Source organism: Vanellus vanellus (genome assembly GCF_965231255.1).
Source record: "Vanellus vanellus genome assembly, chromosome: 21".
Lineage (NCBI taxonomy): Eukaryota > Metazoa > Chordata > Aves > Charadriiformes > Charadriidae > Vanellus > Vanellus vanellus.
This window is the reverse complement of record NC_138926.1, coordinates 5,618,012-5,641,951: the sequence shown is the minus strand read 5'-3', so window position 1 is coordinate 5,641,951 and position 23,940 is coordinate 5,618,012. Positions and strand designations below refer to the sequence as shown.

General features: G+C 49.2%; 1 protein-coding gene across 1 annotated transcript in view; it reads left to right on the top strand.

Annotated features, from left to right (window-relative positions):
• The window catches only part of GRIK4 (glutamate ionotropic receptor kainate type subunit 4), a gene marked incomplete at its 3' end in the record, with an annotated part of 137,213 nt that extends 125,295 nt beyond the window's left edge, over positions 1 to 11,918 (top strand). The window contains exons 13-19 of the mRNA XM_082493873.1: positions 1,216 to 1,325; positions 3,492 to 3,665; positions 3,814 to 3,979; positions 6,315 to 6,540; positions 7,958 to 8,086; positions 10,902 to 11,020; positions 11,553 to 11,918. Of these exons, the coding sequence (XP_082349999.1) occupies positions 1,216 to 1,325; positions 3,492 to 3,665; positions 3,814 to 3,979; positions 6,315 to 6,540; positions 7,958 to 8,086; positions 10,902 to 11,020; positions 11,553 to 11,918 (1,290 nt within the window). The remainder of the gene's footprint in view (positions 1 to 1,215; positions 1,326 to 3,491; positions 3,666 to 3,813; positions 3,980 to 6,314; positions 6,541 to 7,957; positions 8,087 to 10,901; positions 11,021 to 11,552) is intronic.
• Positions 11,919 to 23,940: the final 12,022 nt, after the last annotated feature.

The window sequence follows — 23,940 nt, the reverse complement described above, 5'->3', positions numbered from 1 at the left end:
CTGGGAGTCTTTCAGAGGAGACGGTAAGGAAAGATGATGTCTGAGGTAGATAAGCATTGCCTGAACATTTGCAGCGGTGTTCAGGGTGGGAGAGGTGTGTCAGGGGTGGTCAGTGCTGAAACAAAGCCCTGTCTGCTTCGTACAGATATTAAAAATTGCACAGAGAGCACAAGAGCGCTTCTGCAGTCCTGTGGCTTGTGCACCTCTCCCCCTGTCCCCGACGGTGGCCTTGAGTGCGGTTGGAGGGCGAGTAGTGGCTGCTCCTGCCAGCCTGGAGAAGGCTGTGTTGCAGAGGAGCTGCATACATGGTGGGAGAAGTATGCTCACCAGAATGGGAGGTGTTCAGCTTTTGGGGTACTTTTCCTAGAAATTAATCCTCCCTTTGCACAAATCGCTGACAAGATTTCAGTGGTAGCAGTGAAAGTGTCCTTGTGAAAATTTAAGGTACTGCGAGAGAAGATCAACCTGCTTTGTTTTTTTTTTTTTTTTTTTTTTCTAGCAGTGAGGCCTTACTTTTCAAGGAAAGGTGGTTTGCTGAGAAAAAACAGGAAATTCTGACGCATCCTGTAGATAAAAATATCGTGTTCCCTGAGATAAAAGTAATAATTTTATTGAGTTTTTGAGAGAAGAAGTGTTTCAAGGCTGAAGAAAGAAAACCAAGAAATGTTGCAAACTTTTTTTTTTCCTTTTCTGCACGAAAATATTTTTTCCCCACTCTGCTTTGTGCAAAGGATCGCAGCTGCCTCCATGGTCAGGGGACGGTGGTGTCCCGGGGGAGCTCCCTCCTGCCCAGCAAGCGTGGTGTGCAGCCTGCTTGGGTGGCCAAAGGCTCCAGGCGGGGACTCCCCCCTGCAGGCGAGGGGTGCAGCACATCCCGCCGTGGGGAGGGCAGAGCCCTGCCGTTGTCTCAGTTTTGCGGTCAATTCACCTCTTTGTTTGCCTGGAGGAACAAAAGTGGTTGAGGTGGGGAGAAGAATAGTTTTAGGAGATGAATCCCAGCAGGGAGATGCTGCAGGACTTGATCATTTATTGCATTTGCTGCCACCTGTTTCCCCTGCAAGGCGTTTGCAAAGCCCCGTTTACTTTACTTCCCTTCTGTTTCTCCCATCGCTTGTCAGCATCAAGGCAGGTGTGTTTCTTTGTGTCATTTTCAGAATGGACTACTTAATTTGTAGAAACACAAGCAGGTTAAACTCCTTTTTTTTTCCCTTCCAGGGCCGCAAACCTGGCTACTTCTCATTCCTGGATCCCTTTTCCCCTGGCGTCTGGCTCTTCATGCTGCTCGCCTACCTGGCTGTCAGCTGCGTCCTCTTCTTGGTTGCTCGGTAATGTGGCTGGCGGTGCCTTTTCCTTCCTTGAGGTGCCATCTAGCGTCACGCTCCCGGACCCGTGGGGGGAAGCATGGTGAGGGGCTGGGCAGGGGGACACGGGGACATCCCCCAGGCCAGCAGTTTGGAGGGTGCAGTAAGGGGGGGCAGAAGCATCCCAAGCCTCCTGCCCTCCACCAGTTGGGGACTGGGGCTTTGCTGCTGAGTGCCCGTGCAGGCGCGCCACTGATGCAAATGGCAGCCATGAGATGGCCAGGTTAATGGTTGGACTTGATGATCTTATAGACCTCTTCCAATTGAAATGATTCTATGGCTGTGACAGGGCAGGCAGGAGCAGCATGCCATGATTTGGGAGCATGTTTGGTCATAGCGGAGGGGGCTGGCACCGAGAGCTGCGTGGGAAGGGTGGGAGGGGGTTTGGGAGCGTACAAATGGTGCTGCTCCTTGTAGATGCTTGATCTGCAACAGAGAAACCAACTGCTTGTCTTCAACAGGGAGGGTGGAGGCTGGAGGCTAGCAGGTACCGGCAAATGCATTCGAGAGATTAAGGCAAATTCCAGTAGTGGTGTTTGGTTCCTCTGGCCGTGTAAAACCCAGTGTGTACAGAAAAAGAAAGTTCATTAATATCTTTCAACGGCCTCTTGGTCGATGTGCAGCACCTCGCTTGACAGCTCTCAGCTCCATTTCCCTATGACTAATTTAAATCAGCCTTAAAATACATCACTGAGTGCTTGTCTGCAGCGTGTCTCCCGTTGAGGCCCGGGGTCTGTGCTCTAATGCTGTTTATCCTGGCCTCCTAACAAACCGCTTATGGTTGGTGGCATACGTGGGCCTTTTCAGACAGGGTTGAACTGTGTCCTGGCAACGTGTACCAAGGACGTGCTCAGGGCTTGAAGGCTGTTCCGGGACACGGTTAATACCCAGTTCTCATTACAAAAATTGGAACTGTGCCGTCACGCGGCCCCTTAGCATGGCTAAAGTTGTCATCCTGACAGGGCTTTAGTGGTTTCTTCAAATGCCATTACAGCCTCAGAAACGTAGTTCTGAAGAAACCATTGAATAATGCAGTCCGGCGCTCTCTGCAGACTGCGATTTGGTGCCCCTTTAAACCCCTCCTCATGTTTTAAACATCCTCCAAAAAGGTGCCTTTACATGGCTTTCCATGGGAGATGGAGGTTTGGACACTGCTCTCTGCCTCGCTCAGCAGTAAGGAGCTTTTGACCCTGTGAAGGCTCTCCCAGAGCAGTTTTTTACTGCCGGTGTTTGATTCAACCATAGAAAGTCTTCAGGAAGTAACCTCCACTCCACCAGCATCACAGTGACGTAGGAGATGCAGATATGAAAAGAAACACCTGATTTTGGTTAAACGCTGCATAAGCTGGCAGAGCCCTGCAGCTGTATTGGCAGTATCCCCAAAATGACCCTCCCAGGCACCAGCTTTGTCAACCATTAGCAATATAATGAAGTGCAGTATAGGAATTATAAGACTTGCTTAGCAACCAGGGAACTGAGGATTGGAAACAGCAAAAATTGAGAGCTAGGCTATAGTCACTTCAGTGGCAGGCTGTCACTTCTTTCAGATTCCCACCTCTGTCCTGTCCCTGTGAGCACTGAAAGTGTGTGATGCATTGAAACACCAACACTTGGATTCAAAGCAGATGTGGGACCTAGACCTTGCTGGGGCAACCAGACCTTCTCAGAGCAACCATATGCACCAATACGGTTATTTTTCTTGATGGTGTCACACAGTCAGGTCTCAACTTCCCACTGGTGCTCATTCTCCAGCAGGGAACACAACCCAAGTGGTTTGATTTCAATTTCACATCAAGTCCGTGCACATCTGGAATTATTGTTGTGGCTGGCTGCGGTACGAATCTGCATGCAGGGCTCCAGTCTCCCCGCAGCCCACGCCCAGATTTTCAGCAGAGCCTCTCAAAACTTTTGCAAGTCTTCACAAGAAAGCCTCTGGCTTCTGAGTCTTAGAGCAAGCATTTCACACAGTTCTGAGCCCTGGGCATCAATTGACAGCAAAGAGTTTCCTTCTCAGAAAAGTCTGCCTCCAGGAGAGTTAGGGCTTCACAGCTTTTCCTTTTTTACTTCTTTTCTCCAAAGTGCCCCATTTCCCAGTGAATTACCTGAGCTACCTGTTTCTTGTCATTTTAGATTGACACCATACGAGTGGTACAGCCCCCACCCCTGCTCGCAAGGCAGATGCAATCTTCTCGTGAATCAGTACTCTCTCGGCAACAGCCTGTGGTTTCCAGTCGGGGGATTCATGCAGCAAGGCTCCACCATTGCCCCCCAGGCATTATCCACGCGCTGTGTCAGTGGAGTCTGGTAAGGAGGTCAGCCCTCCTCTTAAGGAAGGCTTCTTTGTGGGTCTTTTCCGGGCAGAAGCAGAGGGAGAGGTGGAGGGTGGGGATGGCGATCAGATTGAATCTGTGGGTAAATCTCAGGTCCCCATCTTCGCTTCCCCTTTCCCTAGGTGGGCCTTCACCTTGATCATCATCTCCTCCTACACGGCCAATCTGGCAGCGTTCCTCACCGTGCAGCGGATGGATGTCCCCATCGAATCTGTAGATGACCTGGCCGACCAGACAGCCATCGAGTACGGCACCATTCACGGCGGCTCCAGCATGACCTTCTTCCAAGTAAACCCCATTCTTTTGCTAGCTGGGGCAGGGGTTGCAGAGGGCACCCTGTAATCAGATTTGGATGTCACCCCAGCCTCTGAATGACTGTTTCATTCCAGTTTCTGGCATGGAGGGGACCTCTGGAGAGCCTCCTGGCTGCTTGGTTGCACAGGACTGGGCTAGAGCCACAGTGGGTGACGGTGGGATGAGTGGCGGGGGATTCACGGCGGAGGACAGGGAAGGCAGGATTTTGTAGCCCAGCAGCTGGCACGCCCTTGGGGTGGCAGGGCACTAGGATCAGGATATCAGTGCTGGACCCTGGGGGAGCAGACCTTCCTGCTTGGACTTAGAAAGCAGCTTAACACTTGGAGTTGTTACCACACGGGTGGGAAAGTGGTACCCATGTCATAGTGATGACATAATACAGTCTTCAGGAGATGAGCATTTGCAGTCAAATTTCCATGAGTCTCTATGCAGTTTTGATGTGAACTGAGCTGTTACAGGAGAGTCGCTCAGGTTGGGTAAGCAAAGAAATGTTTGCAAACCCAAGGTAGGCGAGCATATGTCAAAGTGCTGGAGTCTGTGTGTGGTCAGTGGCACTGAGAACAAATAAGTCAAGTGTATGCAAACTTGTGTGTGCCATTTAGCCCAATTTAATTTTTATCTTCCCTGCTTTATTCCGAAGGGACATAAATGAGTGAATCTTTTCTGCAGTGCTCTGAATGCACAAAGAACTGCTTGAGGATTATTTATTTATTACTTGTTGAAATTCTGAGAGGAGAGAAAGCTTTTCTCACTTTTTCCCACCTCTGAGTCTGAACTGAATCGGGAAGCCTGAGAAATCTCTCGAGTGAGCCTGAGCTTTTCAGCCCAACTTTACACCCTCCAGGGTTTGGCAAAAAGCTACTTTTAAGCAGAACGTTACATCTAAAATGAGCTGAACAGTGCCCAAGTGACTAAGGTGGTTGTATACGAGGCACTCGCTTAGGTCTTTTCAGGAAGGCTTTCAAGTTTAAAATCCCGACTGTGGCTTTGCGCTGCCTGGTGGGTGCTGCAATCACTGGTATCAGAAGAGAAATTAGCAAAAGATGTTACTGTACCGTTTGCAACATTTGAACTACGTTGGGATCCATTTGCCTCTGGTGTAACGATGGGGGGTCAAACGCGGGGACGGATGAAGCAGGTACGGCTGAGGCTGTCCTCACCACCCCTCCTGGCTGCATGAGACACGTGTCCACTGCTGAAGCACCTTGCTGTGTACCCTGGCAGCGGTTTCCCCTGACACTAACACAAAGGATTAAGGTTTAAAAGTGCAGTAGATCGGGAGCAAACACACCCCCTGTTCATCTGTCCCTTGCCCAAGTGACTGCAGCCAGAGGACCGAGCTGGGCAGACGAGGACAGTAACTAGGTCAGCGGCAGATCCCCTCAGGCTCTCCAGCACCGCTCGCCAGCCACCGAAAAGGAGCCCTTGAAAGTGTGGTGGCAGGAGGTACCTGGCAGCATGTCTCATACCTGCTGCCTTGGCCGGGAGGGGATGGGGTGTAAGGGAATCTGCGTGCTGCAGAATGCAAGTGTGAGGGGAAGGAGGCAAATTCAGAAACTCCTAATGTAGACCAGAGTGTGTTTATCTTCATTCTTTGTGCAAGCAGGTTTCACTCTTTGCTCAGCACAGGCAAGAGAAATTAACCGTAGTCTGCTTTTTCTCAATCAAACCACGGTGGGTTCAACCACCACCAAAGTCTGAGGATTTGGGGTGGTTGAGCTTTAGTTTACTGCAGTCAATGAAAAGACTCCAGGTCTCTAAAGCGGATACTTTGATTTGCCTTACGAGGGGGCGAACCAAAATCCGGATTCAGGGAGCAACAAACTCCAAAGAGCTTTGGTGCTGCCCCTAGCCCCCAGTGCCCTTCTCAGGGTGACAAACTGTTAAGCACAAGGTTACAGCGCCAGACGATAGGGTGTGAGCTCTACAGGCAGCATTCAGTGGTTTAAATCAGGCATGCACGAGCTATTTCTTCTGGCTTTTTTTGTGTGGTTTTGATATACTGTTATGGAAACTATGTATTTTTCTAAAATTGAATTTATGCAAAGAGCTTTGCTGGAACCTATTGGAATTAGGTATGCATTTCATGCCCAGCTTTGCCAACAAAGTCTCAAATCCACCAAGATATTTGCTCTTTCAATCTCATTGGAATAAATGGAGGTTAGGCATCTAAATCCTTGTGAATCTGGCACCAAACTGCTTTGACTCCTTTCCCCATTGTGGCCTTTTCATAGTGGTGTCTGATTTGGGGTTTATGTTCCAGCAGGGTGCTCCCACCTTAACTACGCTTGCCTCCTTTCTCCCGCAGAACTCCCGCTACCAGACGTACCAGCGGATGTGGAACTACATGTACTCCAAGCAGCCAAGCGTCTTTGTGAAGAGCACGGAGGAAGGGATTGCACGCGTGCTGAACTCCAATTACGCCTTCCTGCTGGAATCCACCATGAACGAGTATTATCGTCAGCGCAATTGCAACCTCACGCAGGTCGGGGGCCTTCTGGACACCAAGGGCTACGGGATTGGCATGCCCGTCGGTAGGCAGTGAAGAAAAATTCTAGTCCTTCTCAGCTGTCGGCAGAGGACCGGAGCATTTGAAAGGCTGAACCGGCTCTAAAGCCAATGTCACGTTTCACAGCTCTGCCCAGGGTCATTTTTTATCTAAGGAGGAAAACCAAATACATTGCACTTGCCCAAGGTGCACGCTCGGAGCCAGATGTGTGAGACCCTCCTCTGGTCCAGAGCCATGTGACACGCAACTGCGGCTCTTTGAATAATTCATGTGAAAGATGTTTCAAAATTGCTGCTCATTTTCTGCTTATATGCTCTTTGCTGACTGTTTCCCTTTTGAACCAGTGTTTTTGAATCGCTTTTTGCTCCTTGTTTTTTCTCAGAAGTGCTGTAAAAGTAATGCTGTTGCAACTCTTGTAGTTCTTAGCGCAACTTTCTTAACAGCTGGTGGTTCTTAAAACTCCAGGACAGAGAATTGGGCAATTCAGTGACTGTCTCCGCTAATCATCAGGTTTAACAAATGCAGGGTTTTTGTCTTTCAAATATGAGAGCTAGCAAGAGAACATCATCTCCCAGGGCAGCACAGAAAAAGGATGTAGTATTTGTTATTCCAAGCCATCGGCTGATCTTTCGGCCAGTCTCGCAGGCTCGGGAAGCCTTGTTCCTGACCTTTAAGCACCTGCACTTAGCAATACAAAGTTAAGCTGAATTACATAAGGACGGATACACAAACAGTCACTATAGTTTAGCTAACATGCGTCAGCTTGTAAAGTCACAGTAACCCAATCGTGAGTACAAATCCTTACTTTCAGGACTGAATTTGTTCTGACATTGTCTTGTTAAACAGTGAAACCGTAGCAGATAAGAAGAGCAGAAAGCTGCTTGCTGGGACAATAGTGCAGAGTTACCAGGAGAGCTGTGGTCTTTCCCACGGCCCTGCTTCGGGATCTCCGATAGCAGCCGTCACGAAGACTGCAGCAGGGCTCGGTACCGAGCGTGGGAGTGAGCCTCCTCTACCGTGAGCATTTGGGCTTGCGTGCAGGTTGAACTTGCTGCTGTTGCAGTGCACCAGTTTGAGGGAAAGAGTGTTACAGCCAGATCGAAGTTGGAGGTGGGATGACAGGAGACGGACCTCAGCGGTCCAGAGGAGCAGCGGTGCGATACTGAACCGCCTGTTCAGACCCCGCCCCTGAAGCCAGAGTTCCCCCTTGTAAGGGACCTCTTTTAACGCCCTATGTGGGTCTTGGTGGACAGGCCAAATTACCATCTCCAAATGACATTAGGTAGCTGACAGTCCCAGCAGGGAGGCTGCAGGTTTCAAGGGCTTACATGGACTGAAATCCCTTCAAAACTGGTCACAGATGAACTGTTGTAGCTGGGCACGGTGGCGGGGAGGAAGGCTGGCCAAGGCAGTGCCTTACCACGCACCTCTTGGTGTTGCAGGCTCTGTGTTTCGCGACGAGTTTGACCTGGCCATTCTCCAGTTGCAAGAGAACAACCGCCTGGAGATCCTGAAGCGGAAGTGGTGGGAAGGAGGGAAGTGCCCCAAAGAGGAGGACCACAGAGCCAAAGGTAAGCCACACCACTCTCCGGTAGCGGGCCGAAGGCACCAGGCTGCAGAAGCAGTCTTGCCAGCAGTGCAAGGTTGAATGTCCATCTGCACGCGAGCGCGCTGCCAGGGTTTCTGCCTGAGAATTACTTTTTCCCATTCTTCTGACCTGAGATTCCTTCCTTCACAATTCAAGGAGAAAGGCAAACAGCTCTGCTGTGCCTCATGCTGTGTGTTTTTGCCTGGGGCAAAGATAGCGGGAACAACCAAATGACAAATATTGGAGGCATATGGAGGGTAAATTAGCTTCTAATGAATGTCTGCAGTGTTACATGGGAAAATGGATGGCTAAAGGGATCAGACCAAAATCCTGGGTTCCTTCAAGGGAGATGGATCTCCACCACAGGCCTGCTGGTTAATGGCTCCAAGTGAAAGCGCCTTTTAAACAGCCAAGGGAAGGGACACAAGGACTTTATTAGTACATCTGTAAACTGAGAAGCAAATTCTTTTGGGTAATGCTATGCAAATTGCCATAAAAGCTACCACATTAGGCTGATGTCCCAGCGTGAGAGCAGTTGCCAGCTTCATGCAGTAGCTGCATTTTTTAGTTTTGGCAGTCATCCTTTCCTCAGCCAGTGCTTTCTGGGAGGCCAGCAGGTCCCCCACCTGAAAGGACAGTCTTCTGATCCTTCTGAGCACTGAGACAGGGAGCCCGGCCGGGTCCATGGTAGCTCTTTTGTTCTCTGGACATGCAGCAGGTGGAGGTGTGTGTGTGTCTGTGCAGGTCGTGAGCTCGGCTGGATGTGACCCTGTGGGGACTGCGAGCTGGTGCTCCCTGTTGCGCAGTGCTGTGCTGCAGGCAGCCCGGACTGTTGGTCTCGAGGCAGAAGGTGTTGGCTGCGTGTAAGGCATCAGGCGTCAGGGCAAGGTTATAAGCTGTTAAAGAAGTTACTTTTGAAGGCGAGCAGGCACATGGGAGTTTTTACCTCTGGGGACCATGCCAAAAGCATCTCTGAAGAGGAATCCAGTCTGTGGGCTGGTGTGAGATGGCTTTGGAAGAGGGCGGCTGGGAAGCAGGTTCCTGGGCTGTTCCTGGCACTACCCGGCATGCTCTGTGACCCTCGACAATTTTCTCTGCTGTATTGTGCCCTCTGTCACAGCTCACTTTCTCAGTTTGGGAAATGAGGAAGGCTGTAGCTTGCTGGTACGTGTATATGGAGGAAGGAAATATCTCTCAGGTGAGCTTGGGAATGGGTGTCTGAGGTGGCACCCAAACAGAATGGTAGAAGGATGTGGAGAGAGGAACTGGCCCTGAAATCAAATGTGAGAGCTGCTGGCAGGAGAAGATGGCCTTTATCTTGGGTCTAAACTGTGATCATGGGCTGCGTTTTCCGCCCTGCAATTGCTGTCTTAGTGGAAACGTCTCTCTGCAAAGGGCTGATTTACAGAGTCACTAGATAGATCTGGAGGCAGTGCCAAAAGAATGACGGAGGAGGAGGGAGAAATGTGACCTCCTAAGTTTTAGAACAAAACAGGTCAGCGATTTACAAGGATTTTGGTGAGATTTTATGTCTAAAAGCCACGCAGAGATTAAGTCAATAAATCATTGATTCTTACACTTTGATTTAATGTTACAGAGGGGAGAGGAAGATTTTTATAGATGTTCTTGTTGAGTAATGGCCTCATACAGTCACCTCAGTGCAAAGCACCGTATGCTTTTTAGTAATCAATCCAATCAGGGGCCCAGTCCACTGGAGACCCCAAACCAACAAACACAGGAGAGAAGAGCCTTTTCTCAGACAGCGTGTGCCGAGGCTGGTGCTGCTCCCCGGTTCCTCCCAGGGTCCTCTTCTGCAGGGCCAGGTTGGAGGCACAGGCTGTGGTTTTGGGGACACTGGTCGTGGTGGGAAGCGGGGTGACAGCCCTGGCACATGGAAAGCTCAGGCCAGGTTCTTGAGGGGTGGATTTGCCTTCCAACGGGTGAGCTTCCTGGCGTGCAAACTGTGTAGGACAGGGCTGGCAGCTGCTGTGCGTGGGCTTTAGTCCCTCCCCTATGTGGAGCTGTCTGCATGTGTGGCGTTTGGCCCGGGGTGGCTGAATGGCTCCTACGATGAGCAGAGATAGCAGTCATCCTGTTGTAAGCAGTATGTCCAAGGGAGGTGAGATGAGTCGTCCCATGGAAGGGGCTGGTTCCTCCTCACGGGCCAGAGGGGGCTGGGCAGAGAGCACCCAACCCATAACCAGGGACCCCGCTGGGTCACTGTATAGTTTCAGGCAGTGTTGGGTCCTGGTTTTGTTTGGAACCTCTCCTTGCAACTGCAATACAAGCAGCTGTAATCATTTTTCACCAGCACTTTGTAATGCAATCAAAGGAGCTTTTCTTGGTGCCAGCTTTCTTTAAAGCCCTTTCTTGTCTTCTTCATCTCTGCTTCTTTAACAACATTGCTCATCTGCTTTTGCGGAGTTCAAAGCAACGAGAGCTGGATGAAGAATTTGCAAGGATTAATGGGCCCGATTGATCTCTCATTTTTTCCCCTGTTTTCAGTTTGTCCACAAATTGCTTTATACTTCCCTCCAATGTACTTGCTGTTTATCTGCAAAATCATCATTTCTGAGAACGCGTCTTCGATCGTGCAGTTATTGCAAGTCATCCAGTTTGCCATCTGAGTCATGCGGTTAGTTATTAATAGGACAGTGCTGGCTATGTGTTTTTTGGTCCCTGGCTGGGTATATGCAATGACAACTAAACAGAAAAGAGTTGGAATTTCTGTACAGTGATGCTTGCAATTAATGTTGTGTCTGCCTCTCCACAGCATTGTCTCTTCTGCTTTATTGTAGGCCTGGGAATGGAGAATATTGGTGGAATCTTCGTGGTTCTCATCTGTGGCTTAATCGTAGCAATTTTTATGGCAATGCTGGAATTTTTGTGGAGTCTTCGGCACTCTGAACAGTCAGAGGTAGGACCTGAAAGTGTCCTGAGGGGATAGTGTGTGGTTATTGCTATGTGCAGGGTGCGCAGCAGTGTAGTGCTCTGGAGCAAGTAGTGCACCCAGGCCGAGAAGAGCATTCCTAGTAACGAAACCTCAAACGCACGAGAAGGCTAGGTGCGCTGGGCAGGGTCTAAAATGCATGAGCTTCTCATGCACTCCTACTAAGGTGGAAGCTGTAGGGATGCTCCAAGGGCTTTTGAAAGGGATCAAGGATGTACACAATGTGCAGGTACCTTTCCTGGAGATGGGATCATCCGAGGATTTCTACCTGCCATGGGTTTGGGTCTCATGTTGATCCAGAATACAGGAGGGTCTCTGACAAGACGTGGAATCTGTTGTGCTAAATCAAGCACAAATGTCCAAGCATTCGTTTCGAAATCCAGTGACCAGATTAACGATCGAGTCCATAACACTTTGGCATCAGAATCCAGAGCAGATGCAGCGCTGCTGGGCTCGCGGCTTACTTAGGTGAGCAGTATGTCTCGGGTCTGCCTTCCAGGTGTCGGTGTGCCAAGAAATGGTGACGGAGCTGCGCAACATCATTCTCTGCAAGGACAGTTTCCACCCTCGTCGGAGGCGAGGGGGAATGATACGGACTCGCCCCGTTATCCCGGAGGAACGCCGAGCCCGCAGCACAACCACGCTCAGCAATGGGAAGCTGTGCAGTGGGGGCGAGCCAGATCCCCTGGCACAAAGACTGGCACAAGAAGCCGCCTTGGTGGCCCGAGGGTGCACGCACATCCGAGTGTGCCCCGAGTGCCGCAGGTTTCAGGGCCTCCGGGCACGGCCGTCTGCGGGCTCACCCGCGCAGAGCGAAGAGAGCTTGGAGTGGGAGAAGACCACCAACAGCAGCGAGCCTGAGTAACGCTGGGGCAGGGAGCGTTGGGGGGGGCCGAGAGGGTCCTGTTCCATTTTACAGAACATGGACTTGTACAATGTCAACTCGTTTTTAAATTAAAAGCAGTTACCCAGCTTCTCCAGAGCAAGGCGGACCTTTGGGCTGACGCGCAGGCCTGGCCGGAGGGATGGCTTTGGTTTCGGCGTCCGAGAGGACGCGCATCTCGCTGAAGCCAACGCAGCAGGAGCAAGCTCCTCCGGCTGGCCTGTCTCCAATGGTTGTCTCCGTGCCACCGTGCGGCTCCGAGGCGGGAAGGAGGGACGTGGTGGGTAACTGGTGTAGCAGATATTGCCCACCCAGGGGAACTTGGAACTTCTCCACCCCAGAGCAGGAGAAAGGATGCCGGCGCCGTTTCCCCATCACGTAGACTTACCGGGGGACGTTCTCAAAGGGCGGGGGGAGGGTCTTTTTATTTGATGCGGATAAGGGGTGGGAAGAGAGGAGTCATTGTTTTGTTTTGGTTTATTTTGGGTACGTCAGGACCTAGTCTCCAAGGCACCAGGTTTCAGGTGCTGAACTCTTCTTCCTTTTCAGACTGTGGCAGGTGGACTGAGGGAGGGAGGGAGGGATGGGACACGCTCCCTGTGAGAAGCAGCATTTGCTGAAAGTCCGTTTAAGGAGTTGTTAAACTACATATATATAAATATATATATATGCATAGATATATATATATTGCAATGCCAAAAACCAACCAACAAACACAGTGAACTCAAAGAGGCCTTGAAACGCCTGGAATTTCAGGGGTTCTGTGTCTTTTCTTTAGTTCTGGGGTTCTCTTTTGCCTTTTTTCCTTTCTGTTTTTGGGGTGTGGGTGGGGGAGCCTTTTGAGGAAGGTGAGGTGGGAGCAGGCGAGAGCGGGGAGCGCTGGGGAAGGCCGCCCTTTCCCACCAGCCGAGGGAGGTGGTACTTGCTGCCCACTGTCGCTCCCCAAAGCGTCCATGGCCTGTGCTCTGCACGCTCCTGACCAAGTGACTCTGAGCTCTGCCCCAGAGCTCGCGAGCTCCCCTTGTCCGTGACCCACGGAGCACCCTCAGCTTTGAGGGTGACTTACAGCCCGTGTCTGGCAGCGATGATGCCGCGCAGCATTTGAGGAAAACATTAGCCTGGGATCTGGTGTGAGGAAAATATTTACTTCCCTAGCAACAGCAGCAGCTCACCCTCTGCTTGGTACAGACGTGGGTTTTACACTGATGAGTTTAATTTTCTGATTGAAAAACAAATTCTATGCAATTTCTGATTGTAAAAGGAAAGAGATGACAGTGGAGAGGGGCAGGGGAGATAAAGCCTTGAGTGAAGGTACATCCTGTTCTTGAATTGTTTTCTTTTCTTTTTGTCTTGAATGTACTGAAATAAAAGATGTCCTTGTATAATCATGCTTTTTTTTCTCTTTCCTTCCCTGTCCACACTCACAAAAGTCGTGAGACAGTTCAAGACCCATCTGCTCAGGGAGAAACCCAGCAACTCCCCTGCTGAAAGGGAAGAGGTGCTTTGGCTGGTGCGGGGCTCTGCTGCCCGAGTGTGTCCACGCTTGCGGTGTTGCTGTTATCTGTAGCTGAATGGAAACGGGAGAAAAAAAGAAAAGGCCAAAAAAAGAAAGCCCAAGATACGTGGTGGTTAGGGGGGAAAGAACCGATAACCAACAGCAGTGCAGTCTTTTCCAGGGGGGCCACGTTTCTGTGTGTGTGATGAGGACCACGGCAGCTACAGCCTTCCCAGAGCTGCTGGCTGAAGCCTGGTTGACCAGGGGCTGAGTGTTGGGTACAGCAGGTCCAATCCATCTCGTTATCACAGACCGGAGTCTGTCTGCAGCAGATGTTTCTAAGGAGGACGTGCAGGGAACGGGATGCGATGCCTTGGTGATGGGCACATTAGGGTTGTTCTGTTGTTTCCAGCAGTGTGTGAAAAGGAGCGTCTGCCACACGGCGACAGTAAAATGTGCGCGCTCAGAGAGTGCTCCTGCAACCAGGAGGAGAGGATTTAGAGCTTGTTATGCAGGACGTCGTGTGAGATGTCCATGAAGGTCCTTTCTGGCCTTCATGTCTGTAAATCTGCGGGATGTTACCCTCTCCCTGACTAAACAGTGGGGTGAAGGTGCGAGCATGAGATGAGGTAAGGCTTTGCCAGAGCCCAGGAATCTGGTGCCGTGGGATCAAAGGGGCAGATCCTCGGCTGAGGTAAGTCAGCAAATCCTCCATCCCTGCACTCTGCAAGGAGCCAGGCTTGGGCTTTCAAAGTACTGACAGCAACGCTAGAGATATCTGAGTGTGCCTGTGTTGTGTTTAAAGGCTGACATGTTTTTACGAGCTGCAGAATATATTCATCAAAAAGAAGCTGCTTTTTAAAATTTATTTACAGATTAGCAGAAGAAAAGGCTCCATGAATCATTTATCAGACCTGATGTTTTTTTCACCCCTTCACCGCAGTGAATAAAGAGGGATCTTGACAGAGCCAGACATTATTCCTCCGATTCTCCAAAGATCTTGCAGTCATCTGCTCAGACAGAGGATGTCAGGAAAAAAATTATGAGAAACCACCTGGTTTCTCACTGTCTTTGCTTTTTATCTCTCCTGTTAGCTTGCTCCACCCATATGGTATTTTATATCTGGGTCTGTATTTTAAGATTTCTTTTCACGTCCCTCTTACCCTCTTCTCTCTTTTTAATTTTTTTTTTTTAAATGTTCAGAATGTTTGTACTTGGAGCAGAAATGGACCTCAGAAGAGGAGTGGATGGAGAAAAGCTGCTGTCATTTGGATGCCTTTTCTAGTGTCTCTGTAGGTCCTGTATTTTCTGCTCACTGGTGAATACCTACAGGTTTTACACTGGAGGGACCCCACAGCAAACAGCATTATGCATATGCCTGGGTGTGTACTCAAATGCATTTGTATGCCCAGGTGGGTTTACATCTCACATGTTCTCTCTCTCCCCAGTTTTTACTCTCATCTTTGAAACCATTGTGGGGGCTCTTTTGCTCAGCCGGTCCCAATGCTAATGCAGTTCAAGATCTGGAGTGATTTGCCGTCCAAAAGGCACTTTCCCAGTATTGCCGTCTCCTGATAAAACTTGAGCAATTCTAGTAAGATACCTCTGCAAATTCCACTGGGAGCCAAAGATTAGATCAATTAAAATGTAATACTTTGCTTTTTTTCCCTCTAACTGTTCTGTTTGATCCTCCTACTGTTCAGGGAGCCCCGCAGTGGGGCCGGGGCTCGTGTCTCTCCCTGCAGTGACAGCCAGTCCTCCAGCCCTGGCTGGGTTGACAGCAGTCTGGCAGGTTCCTAACTAAAAGGCCTGGGATCTCTCTTCATGCGCTAAAACCCATGTTTGTGTTGTTATTCCAGGCAGTTCCATTTTCACCTAATGATAAAAAGCTGTTTTCTCCCCGGAGGTTGCACGGGTGAAGGTATTAACAAGGCTTGGACTAGCCTGGGGGCATTTACTGAACTGAGTGGCGTAAGTGAAATAGAAAAGGGTTGTTCTGTCAACCGTAAGAGCCCACAGGACTTTGGGAAGAAAGGTGAGCTATAAATTATAAAATAGAGACTGAACCCTTTGGACCTTAGTGCTCCTGAGGCAGGAATCTTTTTAACCACTTCAGACCCACAGAAATCTTCCCTGCTTCTGCTCTGCCAAGTCCGCTTCTGTCCTTGAACCCCAAGTGCCTCCCCAGGTAAGTCACCCAAAAGGTGGAGGAAGAGGTGAAGGGAATAGGTATTGTTTCGCTTTGCTCTTTATTGTGAAGATCCAGAGTTACAGACAGGGTCTGGAAGGGGTGTGAGTCCCAGCAGTCATATGTAAGCTGGCAGAGGTACTGACAGCACTGGTAACTGCCGCTGTGGGCACAGGGTAGCTGGGGTAGACGCAGGAATGTAGGTAAGGGGTTTTGATGGTTCTTGGGTGATGACTGTTTGAATGGTAAAGGCAACCCTTGGGAAAAAGAGGGGACCTGTAGTCCCGCTTAGTGGAGGCTGGACGATGACTGGTTGCTAAACTTCGGAAGGAGCAAAGAAGCAAAGATGGGCTGCTTTGGTGTTGTGTTTGGGGTGATGCTGTCACAATTTGGCTATGAAAAGGCTGGCATGAGTGACCAAAGTCCCCTCCATTGGCTTTTGTTTCATTTAGCTCAATTACCTGCAAGACAGGTGTTTCTCTCCTCTGCTTCACTCGCGTATCCAGTGAAGGTGATGAGATTTCTCATGGTGCATAAAATATGGCTTTGACTGGAGGGGGGGAAAGCAGCAGTGCCCATCAGGTGCGAGCCAGTCTCCAGAGGTCGGAGCATAAAGCCTGCCAGCGAGGCACCGCTCCAAAGCAGGGCAGATAGCCCTGGTGACCTAGAGGTGTAAGTGGAGGCAGAATCAGGCCAGTGATCTCCAAAAGGAACTGCAAACTGCCATCAGAAAGGGTGAAAAGTAAGTCTGGGCTCACACTTGGCACTTGCAAGTCCTCTGAGTTTTGTCCCTCGGTGCCGAATATCTAGCCGTGGTGGGACAACTAGTCCGCCTGCAGCGAGGAGCTGCGACTTGAACAGAGGTAGCAGAGCAATGGCTCGGCGTGCCGAAACGCCTGCTGAACAGAGGATAAAGCACCCACAGTTCCAGAAACCCCATTAGAGTTTGATGGCCACTAACTGATTGAAAATACAGAGCTGAACTCTTCTGGGTACAAAGTAGCACTGATGAATTCAGTATAAATAGGCTCCTCCGGAACTCGATACCACACCGGGAAAATCAGCCCTGTATCAGCGGGACGGGACAAGGGGCAGGTTTATGCATCCTTCGGGGAGATTTTTTTTCTCTCCAAGGGGGAATCTGCTGTGCTGCAGTCGAGCTAATAGTCTGATTTGTGGCAGGGCTGCAACATTTCATCCCAGAAAGCATTCCAGCCGGCAGATGAGGATCGTCTGCCTCGCCACCAATATGCGAGGAGGGGGGTGTGTGGCAGTCCATCACCAGCACAAAGGGCCCCAAAGCAGCAGCTCTCCCACAGCTCTGCTGAGGCCAGGTCAGTAAGAAATGAAGGAAGCTGGCTTAATTAACAAAGGCTTTCTCCTCTGCTGTGTTTAGGGCTGCAGATATCGGTGTAGCTGGCAGTTCTCAAAGACTGAAATGACAGTAGTTGGCTGTAAAAGAGATAACTGTCAGATTAGCCAGTACATATCTTCTGCCTCGGTTTTCTATGTCGTACCTATCTTGAAGCATCTCCATGTATCAAAGGGAATGAGTTGGCCATTTGCCTTTAAAAAGTACCCTTTCCAATGCGATAAATAAAGGTCTATTACAATGGAAAGACCTAACATTTCTTGTTTCTTGACTTAGGCTGTTTTGGAATAGTATTTTTTGTGCTTTGATCAATTTGTACAGACTAAACCTTTCTGTTGTTTTTATTGTGGCGCTTGTGTTTTCAGTTTCTTATGTATTCAGCTTAGGGTGCAAGGGAGAGAAGATGTCTGTTAGAGTGTAAAGGCAGCGAGAAGGGCTGTTCCTGACAGACAGAGGCTCTTCTCACGGCCCATCAGGACTCCTGCTGAGGCACATCCTCGGCTCCTCTAAGTCAACTGGGAGCTGTGCTGGGGAGCTGGTCCAAAGTGGCTGCTAAAACTCCAAATTGGTGTGCAGCATGGAGAACAGAGAGGACTTGCTGCTTTGTTTGGGACAAAATGGTAACTGAGGTAAGGGGGAATTTCACTGACAATGGTGATAAGACAATTTAGATCAGCATGGGTGAGACCTGTGCTTTTTCAAACCTGTTCTCTTCTGTCTTTTCTCTATCTCTGCCTTCCAAGCACCTTTCTCTTTCCTATTGATCCCCCAAATACTCCTCCTCATGTTGCTCAGTCTCAGAAAAAAGGTCTCACGTTGGCTTTTGCCTGAACTCCCAGGTAACATTCATGAGTGTAGTCTTCTGGCTTTTTAGGCTTAGCTCTCGCTGAGCTGAGATTTAAAGCCATGTATTTCAAAGCCAAAAGTGAATGCAAATGAGGGGAAAGAACTAGGGGAGGAGAAGAAAAAAAGACCTCTTATTCCCAGGTGAGCACTAAGATGTCTGATCTGTCTGCCTGAAACTGATTGTTCTTCCAGAGTCTACAGTAAATACCCTTGTGCGTTAGTGAGCACAGCTGCGGAGGATGCTCTGATTATTGCTTGCTGAACTAAACTGGGACAAGGAGGTGAACACACAGCCTCTGGTTTTATTCTGAAGCCATTGATCAGTCACAACATCTTTAGCCCTCAGACGGCTGAAATGGAGGTCATGACATGGTAGGGAGCCAACCATTAGCAGGAGGCTACCAAGTGTCCACGCTCTGAGGTCCTGTGAGCCAGATTGATCTCTTCTGGGAGGAAGGTTTGTTTGTGGGCTGTTTCAAATGGCCCTCGCATGCTGCTAGCCATCTGACCGGGTCAAATGGTTGAGTAATTCTGTGTGAAGCTAGACCTTGAACGTAAAAACGGAGTTTTGTAAGGGAGTGTCTTTGTGGAGGAAGTCTGCAGGTTTAGCAGATGCAATAGATTGGATATTAGGAAGAATTTCTTTACTGAAAGGGTCACGATGCACTGGAACGCATTACCCAGGGCAGAGGTAGAGTCCCCAGGGCAGTGATAGAGTCCCCATCTCTGGAGGTATTTAAAGGTCATGTAGATATATTGCTCAGGGACACGGTTTAGTGGTGGGCTTGTCAGTGTCAGGTTAATGATTGCACTAGATGATCTTACAGGTCTTTTCCAATCCGGGAGATTCTGTGATTCTCGAATGGTTACTCTGACCAAGCTGTTTCATTGTAATTCCCCTATGTGGACACTGTATTTCAAGGGGGCATTGTTATTCTGGAAGGAAGCACCCCTTTTTTTCTGGTTTAGTTTTGGACAAAATCGTGTCCACATGGAGCCGTTAGAAAGCAGCAGCAAGGATGGCAAAACTGGATGGCAAATATGCCACTAAGCCCTAGCAGGCACAGCGGGAGATGCTCTCATAGAGGAAGCTACGCTCTGGCTGGCCCACCCTCTGCTCACGGTTATTTCTGTCTGCGGTGGCCATTGTGTCCCAGCAGCAACAAGAGCAGCAGAGCTATCGCTCTACCAGCTTGCTGATCCACGTCACGCTTTGGGCTAAGTCTGCATCCCTTTCCTGCTTGGGCTTTCTTGACAGTGAGATAGGGATGAAGACCTGCCAAGCAGAGGAAGGCTGGGGCAGGGTTTGAGGCGCAGGGTGGGAGACCGCAACCGCTCGCTATTGCTGCACCAGTAGCGCTCGCTGAGGCTTTGGGAATGTCCCTTTGCCACCCTGGGCCTCCATTCTGCCTTGTAAAATGGGGATGCCCGAATACTTCCCAACCTCATCGTCTTTACTAAATACCCTGTCAGATAATAGAAGTGGAAAAAATTATTTGGATTAACGTGTAGGACTGGAGGGGGTCTGGCAAGGTTTAATCTGTTCATGTTTGCAAAGGACTCTGAAAGCTTTGCATGAAAGCAGGTGGAGATTTGCCAAGTGTTTGCTAACATTAATGGTTAATTATTATGAATGCTGGCAGCCTATATACTCAGCCAGCATCGTGCTCCGAGTGAGATCCAGACCTGTAATGGAGTTGTTATACACACAAAACGGGAAAAGACAGCTTCTCACTCTGTTTTGTCCTGTTCTCCCAGCCAAAGTCCCATTCCAAAATCATTCGGCAGCAGCACTTTTCTGCCTCATCGTAACAACTAGTTAGGAATGCAGAGCATTTGGCAGAGGAAGATTTAGCCATTTTCATGGCTGGACTCATTTCTGTCTGCTGGTGCCCCTTTTGTCTGACTGAACAGAATGGAAATCGCGGTCCAAAATGACATGTGTCCCAACCGGGGCAGCACATGGGTGCCGTGCTGCACTGCGCGGCAGGGACGGATCCAGAGTTGACTGGTTTGTCCTTCTTGCTGCTCAGGCTGGGTCAGCGAGCACCTGGCCATGCCGCGGCACTTCCCAAGGCGTGAGATGCCACACAGAGAAGAGAACGGGGGCTGGCACAGCAGATCGCACATGGGTTTGGGGAGTCTCCGAAGTACAGCAGGACAGCTGAAGAAGAGCGATCCTGGTCAGCTTTGTCCTGCGCTGCCTGCCCAAGTTTGGGAGAAAAGCTGCACTGTGATGGTGAGGGTGAGACGGCAGCCAGCTGGGTGAATCTAGCCCCAAGTGTGCGAGATGTGGTTTGCCAGACATAATTTGATGGCCAGTACCATTGCAGCGGTACCTGGGAAAGCTACCTTTATCTAATAGTAGCCATCCAGAAAATGAAATCAAATGAATAAAAGGCTCAAGGTCCATTTGGTCCTATGAACATGCCTAGCAATTGCCAAATTATGAAAATGCAATAGATCTTCAGACCGCACCAGTACTGATTTATTTTTTATTTCTACGTTTAAATGTGCAGTCTGAATTTCTGAAGTTGAAAGCTTCCTATCTTTTGGCTACTGATAATATTTTAGAGTTATGACCGTGGAGTAATGTTTGCTCTAAAAGGTAGCTTCAAGGTGCATTAGTCTCAGATAATTGACAGCGACGGAAGAAGTGATTTGGGAAGCACTTATGCAGAACCAAAGATCTGAATGAATTGTTACCTTAAATTAACGGTGTAGTGAGAAGCTGCTTGGAGTTGATCAGCTGGTGGTAGTATCAAATGAAGTCAGGCTTTAAAGTTATTAGCAAAATATCTGACACAGCGCTGCTACAGATTTGTAGGCTAGCATAGTGTGTTAAGGGGTCCAAATCTGCAATGTGCTCTGAGTCCACAGGACTTCCCCGGTTCCGAAGGGAGCAGAGAGCGCTCAGTACCTCTCAGGATTGGGCTCCTTAGCGCGTTGGAGCTCAGGTTAGGCCAGCATGGCTAACAGGATTCTCACCTTTAACTCCCTTCTTAATCCTCAGATGAAATGAAAGGTCTTCTCTCGACACTTAGTAAATCTCCAATTTTATTTCTCATTATTAAATCATGAAATTCGCCAAAAATGTTTAAATTAAGTGAAAGGAAGCGAGATTTGTGAGGAAATTGAAGTCTCTTTGAGGAAATGAAGAATAATCTCCCAGGATGAAGAACGTCGGGGTTGCCAAACCCATAAGCGAAAGGATCCAAAAGCTACAGAAAAGAAGTAGAAAATTGCCTCTTCCCCCCTCTCTCCCCCCCCCCCCCCCCCTCCCCCCCTCTGGTAACTTAAATATAGGGAAAATTATTCTGGTAAGCAGCAGAGTCTACTTAGATGCTCCTTCCTCTGATGCTGCCACTGTCTCCATGTGTGACCTAGAAAAACTCTGTGATCTCAGTGGGTCCATGTCCCCATGTATGAGAGTGACACTGCTTCCCCGGGCACACCAAGATCTGTTGAACATTATTAGCGTGGGTTGGGAATTAATTTGGTTTAGGTACCCCACTCTGACTAGAATGAGGCCCTATTTGTTTGTTTGTTGTTGATTAATATAGTGTTAACTGATTTTTCACAGACTGTTTGATTCTTCATCTCAGGAAATTTTTCAAGAGTATGTGCGTTTATTTTTTTTGCCTGAAAGATCTGCTTCAGATCAGATGGGAGTGAAATTAGGGGAGTCTGTGGCTTGTATTCGGGACAGTAAGAGCGTACCTCTGGCCTCAGTATGTACAAACCCATGAGCCCGCGTGGACCCTGGTAAGTGCCCCCCTTGACAGTGGGTGATATTTATTTGTGGCGCATTAGAAGCGTGAATAATGAGGGAAGGACTCTGACCAGGAATTTTTCAGATATTGAGGGTGTTTTTCCTGATGAGGTTGATGAAGTCCAGTTTGAAAAGTATGAAAATAATGAACTTGGCTTTGGGTTGCTCTGTCACCTTACACGGACGTGCTGTTGGAGTGAATGCCTCTTGGGTGGCACTTGTTCTGCATGCATGAACTAGCTCCAGCATTGCTGAGTACCACCGTCGGTATCCCCTGCATGACCAGGCAGGCAGGAAGCAAGTAAAGAGGTGAGTCCAGTTCCCATGGCCTGTTTAATTCCAGGGGAAGGTGGTGGTGGGAAAGAGGGGCACCTGCCAAGGGAGGGGTCACCCAGGGTGGCCGACCCTAGTAAAAGCTTTGGCAAGCAGATGCTTATCTGCCAGAGAGGAGTTGATTGAGACCCATCAAACGTATTTTACTTGAACAATGAGAAAGCCAGAGCAGATGATAAGCACATTCAATCAGCGCTAGCTCCGGCTGAATTCAAACCGGCCCCTAGAAGTGAAAGACTATATTGTGTTAACAGTTCCCTGACTTTTCCCCGTCTCTTTTTAAACGGCCTTTTAATTTAGGCCAGGGGATACACCGGTCACTTTCTCACACTTGCAGCGCTGACCCAGCGGAGGTTAACACTGACATCTGTTATATCCAGTTGATCTGTAACTATAGAAAGCAGCAACTGAAATGTATTTCAAATCAAAACGTAACCTGCAGGTGCCAGTTACCAGCTAAAGTATGCTCTGTCTGCCTTCTAGCAACTAAATAGCACAGGTAAGCTGTGCAAAAAACATGAGGATTGTTATTAAAAGACTGTAGACTCTGAATGCAATGGAGTTCTTTATCTCACTGAAACAGATACGAGAAGTAGGGGGGGAAGGAAAACCAAATGGAGACAAAGCTCTCTCTGGAATGTATTAGAAGAACCAAATAAGCCATTCAGAGCATGTGGGTAGATGTTTTTTTATGGAGTGTTAGCAAGGCAATGTTCATCTGTGCTGGCCTGTATAGGAACCAAATAAAACCAGTGTTGTGTCAACAGGGTAATAAGAAAGAACATCAAAGTGGTTTTCTCTCTGTTAAAGGGAAATCAGCCCCATGAAAGCCATGCGTATATTTCGGTGTTGACAGCTCTGGCTGCCAGTGCTCTACTGTAAGGAGTCCAGGGATGATAGGGTGACCCACAACAGAATTAAGAGGAGATAGTGTGTGTGATTTGGACAATGCCACCTGGAAACCCTCAACCCTTTCACATAGCGGCAGTGGTAGAACTTGCCTCAGGATGTACAGCAGTATGTGAATCTTTCATAATCCTGCATCGGGCAAGGTTGGGAAGTCAGTCAGTCTTTCTCCACCAGTGTCTGATACATACCCAATGCTTTATTGTAAAAGCTGTCGTGTGTGAACCAAGTCCCAGCACTAAGGAGAAACGGGGAATGGGAGTCAGAGTAGCTGAATTTTAGGAGCAGTAATAGGTTCGGTAACTTCGGATTCAGCCTAATGCAGCTTTTATCTTTGCAGTTGGGGCTTGGGTAATATGCTGATGGCTTTAACTTTGCTAGTGGTCTGCCTGAGGCTCACTTTGATTCTTGGGATGGGTATTTTCTGCTGAGATATATCCTCAGTCAAGGTGGTTTAGCTCCATGGGTCCCAGAAGGAGTGTCTCCCTGGCCTACCATGAGTTATCTGCCTCGTGACCATAAACCTGTGGGAGCAAGCCTATGCCATCAGTCTGAAGAGAGGCAGGAAATACATGGCAGAGCAGGAGTTAAACCAGGCTCTCACCCCCCTGGGGCTGATGCTAAATGCATTTTCTTGTCCTCCACCTGAGTAGCACCCACAATGCTGCCATTGTATTCTGCTGCTTCAGTGAAGTGTGCATAATTGGGGTAAGTAACTGGATAAAGTTGTCCTGATGATGTTACAGCCTGGGTAGAGCACGTTGATGCGCTGCGGCTATTCAGCCATGACTAATGCAGCACTCCTCAAAACTTCCCTACCTGCGGCAGGAACGAGAGGCCGCGTCTCAGGCAGTTTCTGATTCTTATCGTGTAATCCCAGCAAGGACAGAGATGGGGCACCAGGCAGGCTCGTTGCTAGGCAGATCCATCCACCACAGCCCTACTCCCTGCATGAATTATTGTCCGTTCTTCTGAGGTCATGACCAGCCACTGCTGAGAAGGTGGTGTCACCGCTGAGCAAGAAGGAGAGAGAAACAGGCAAACTGGTTAAGAATGTCTGGGCACTGCCAGCAAAGGGGGGCAGCTGCCGGG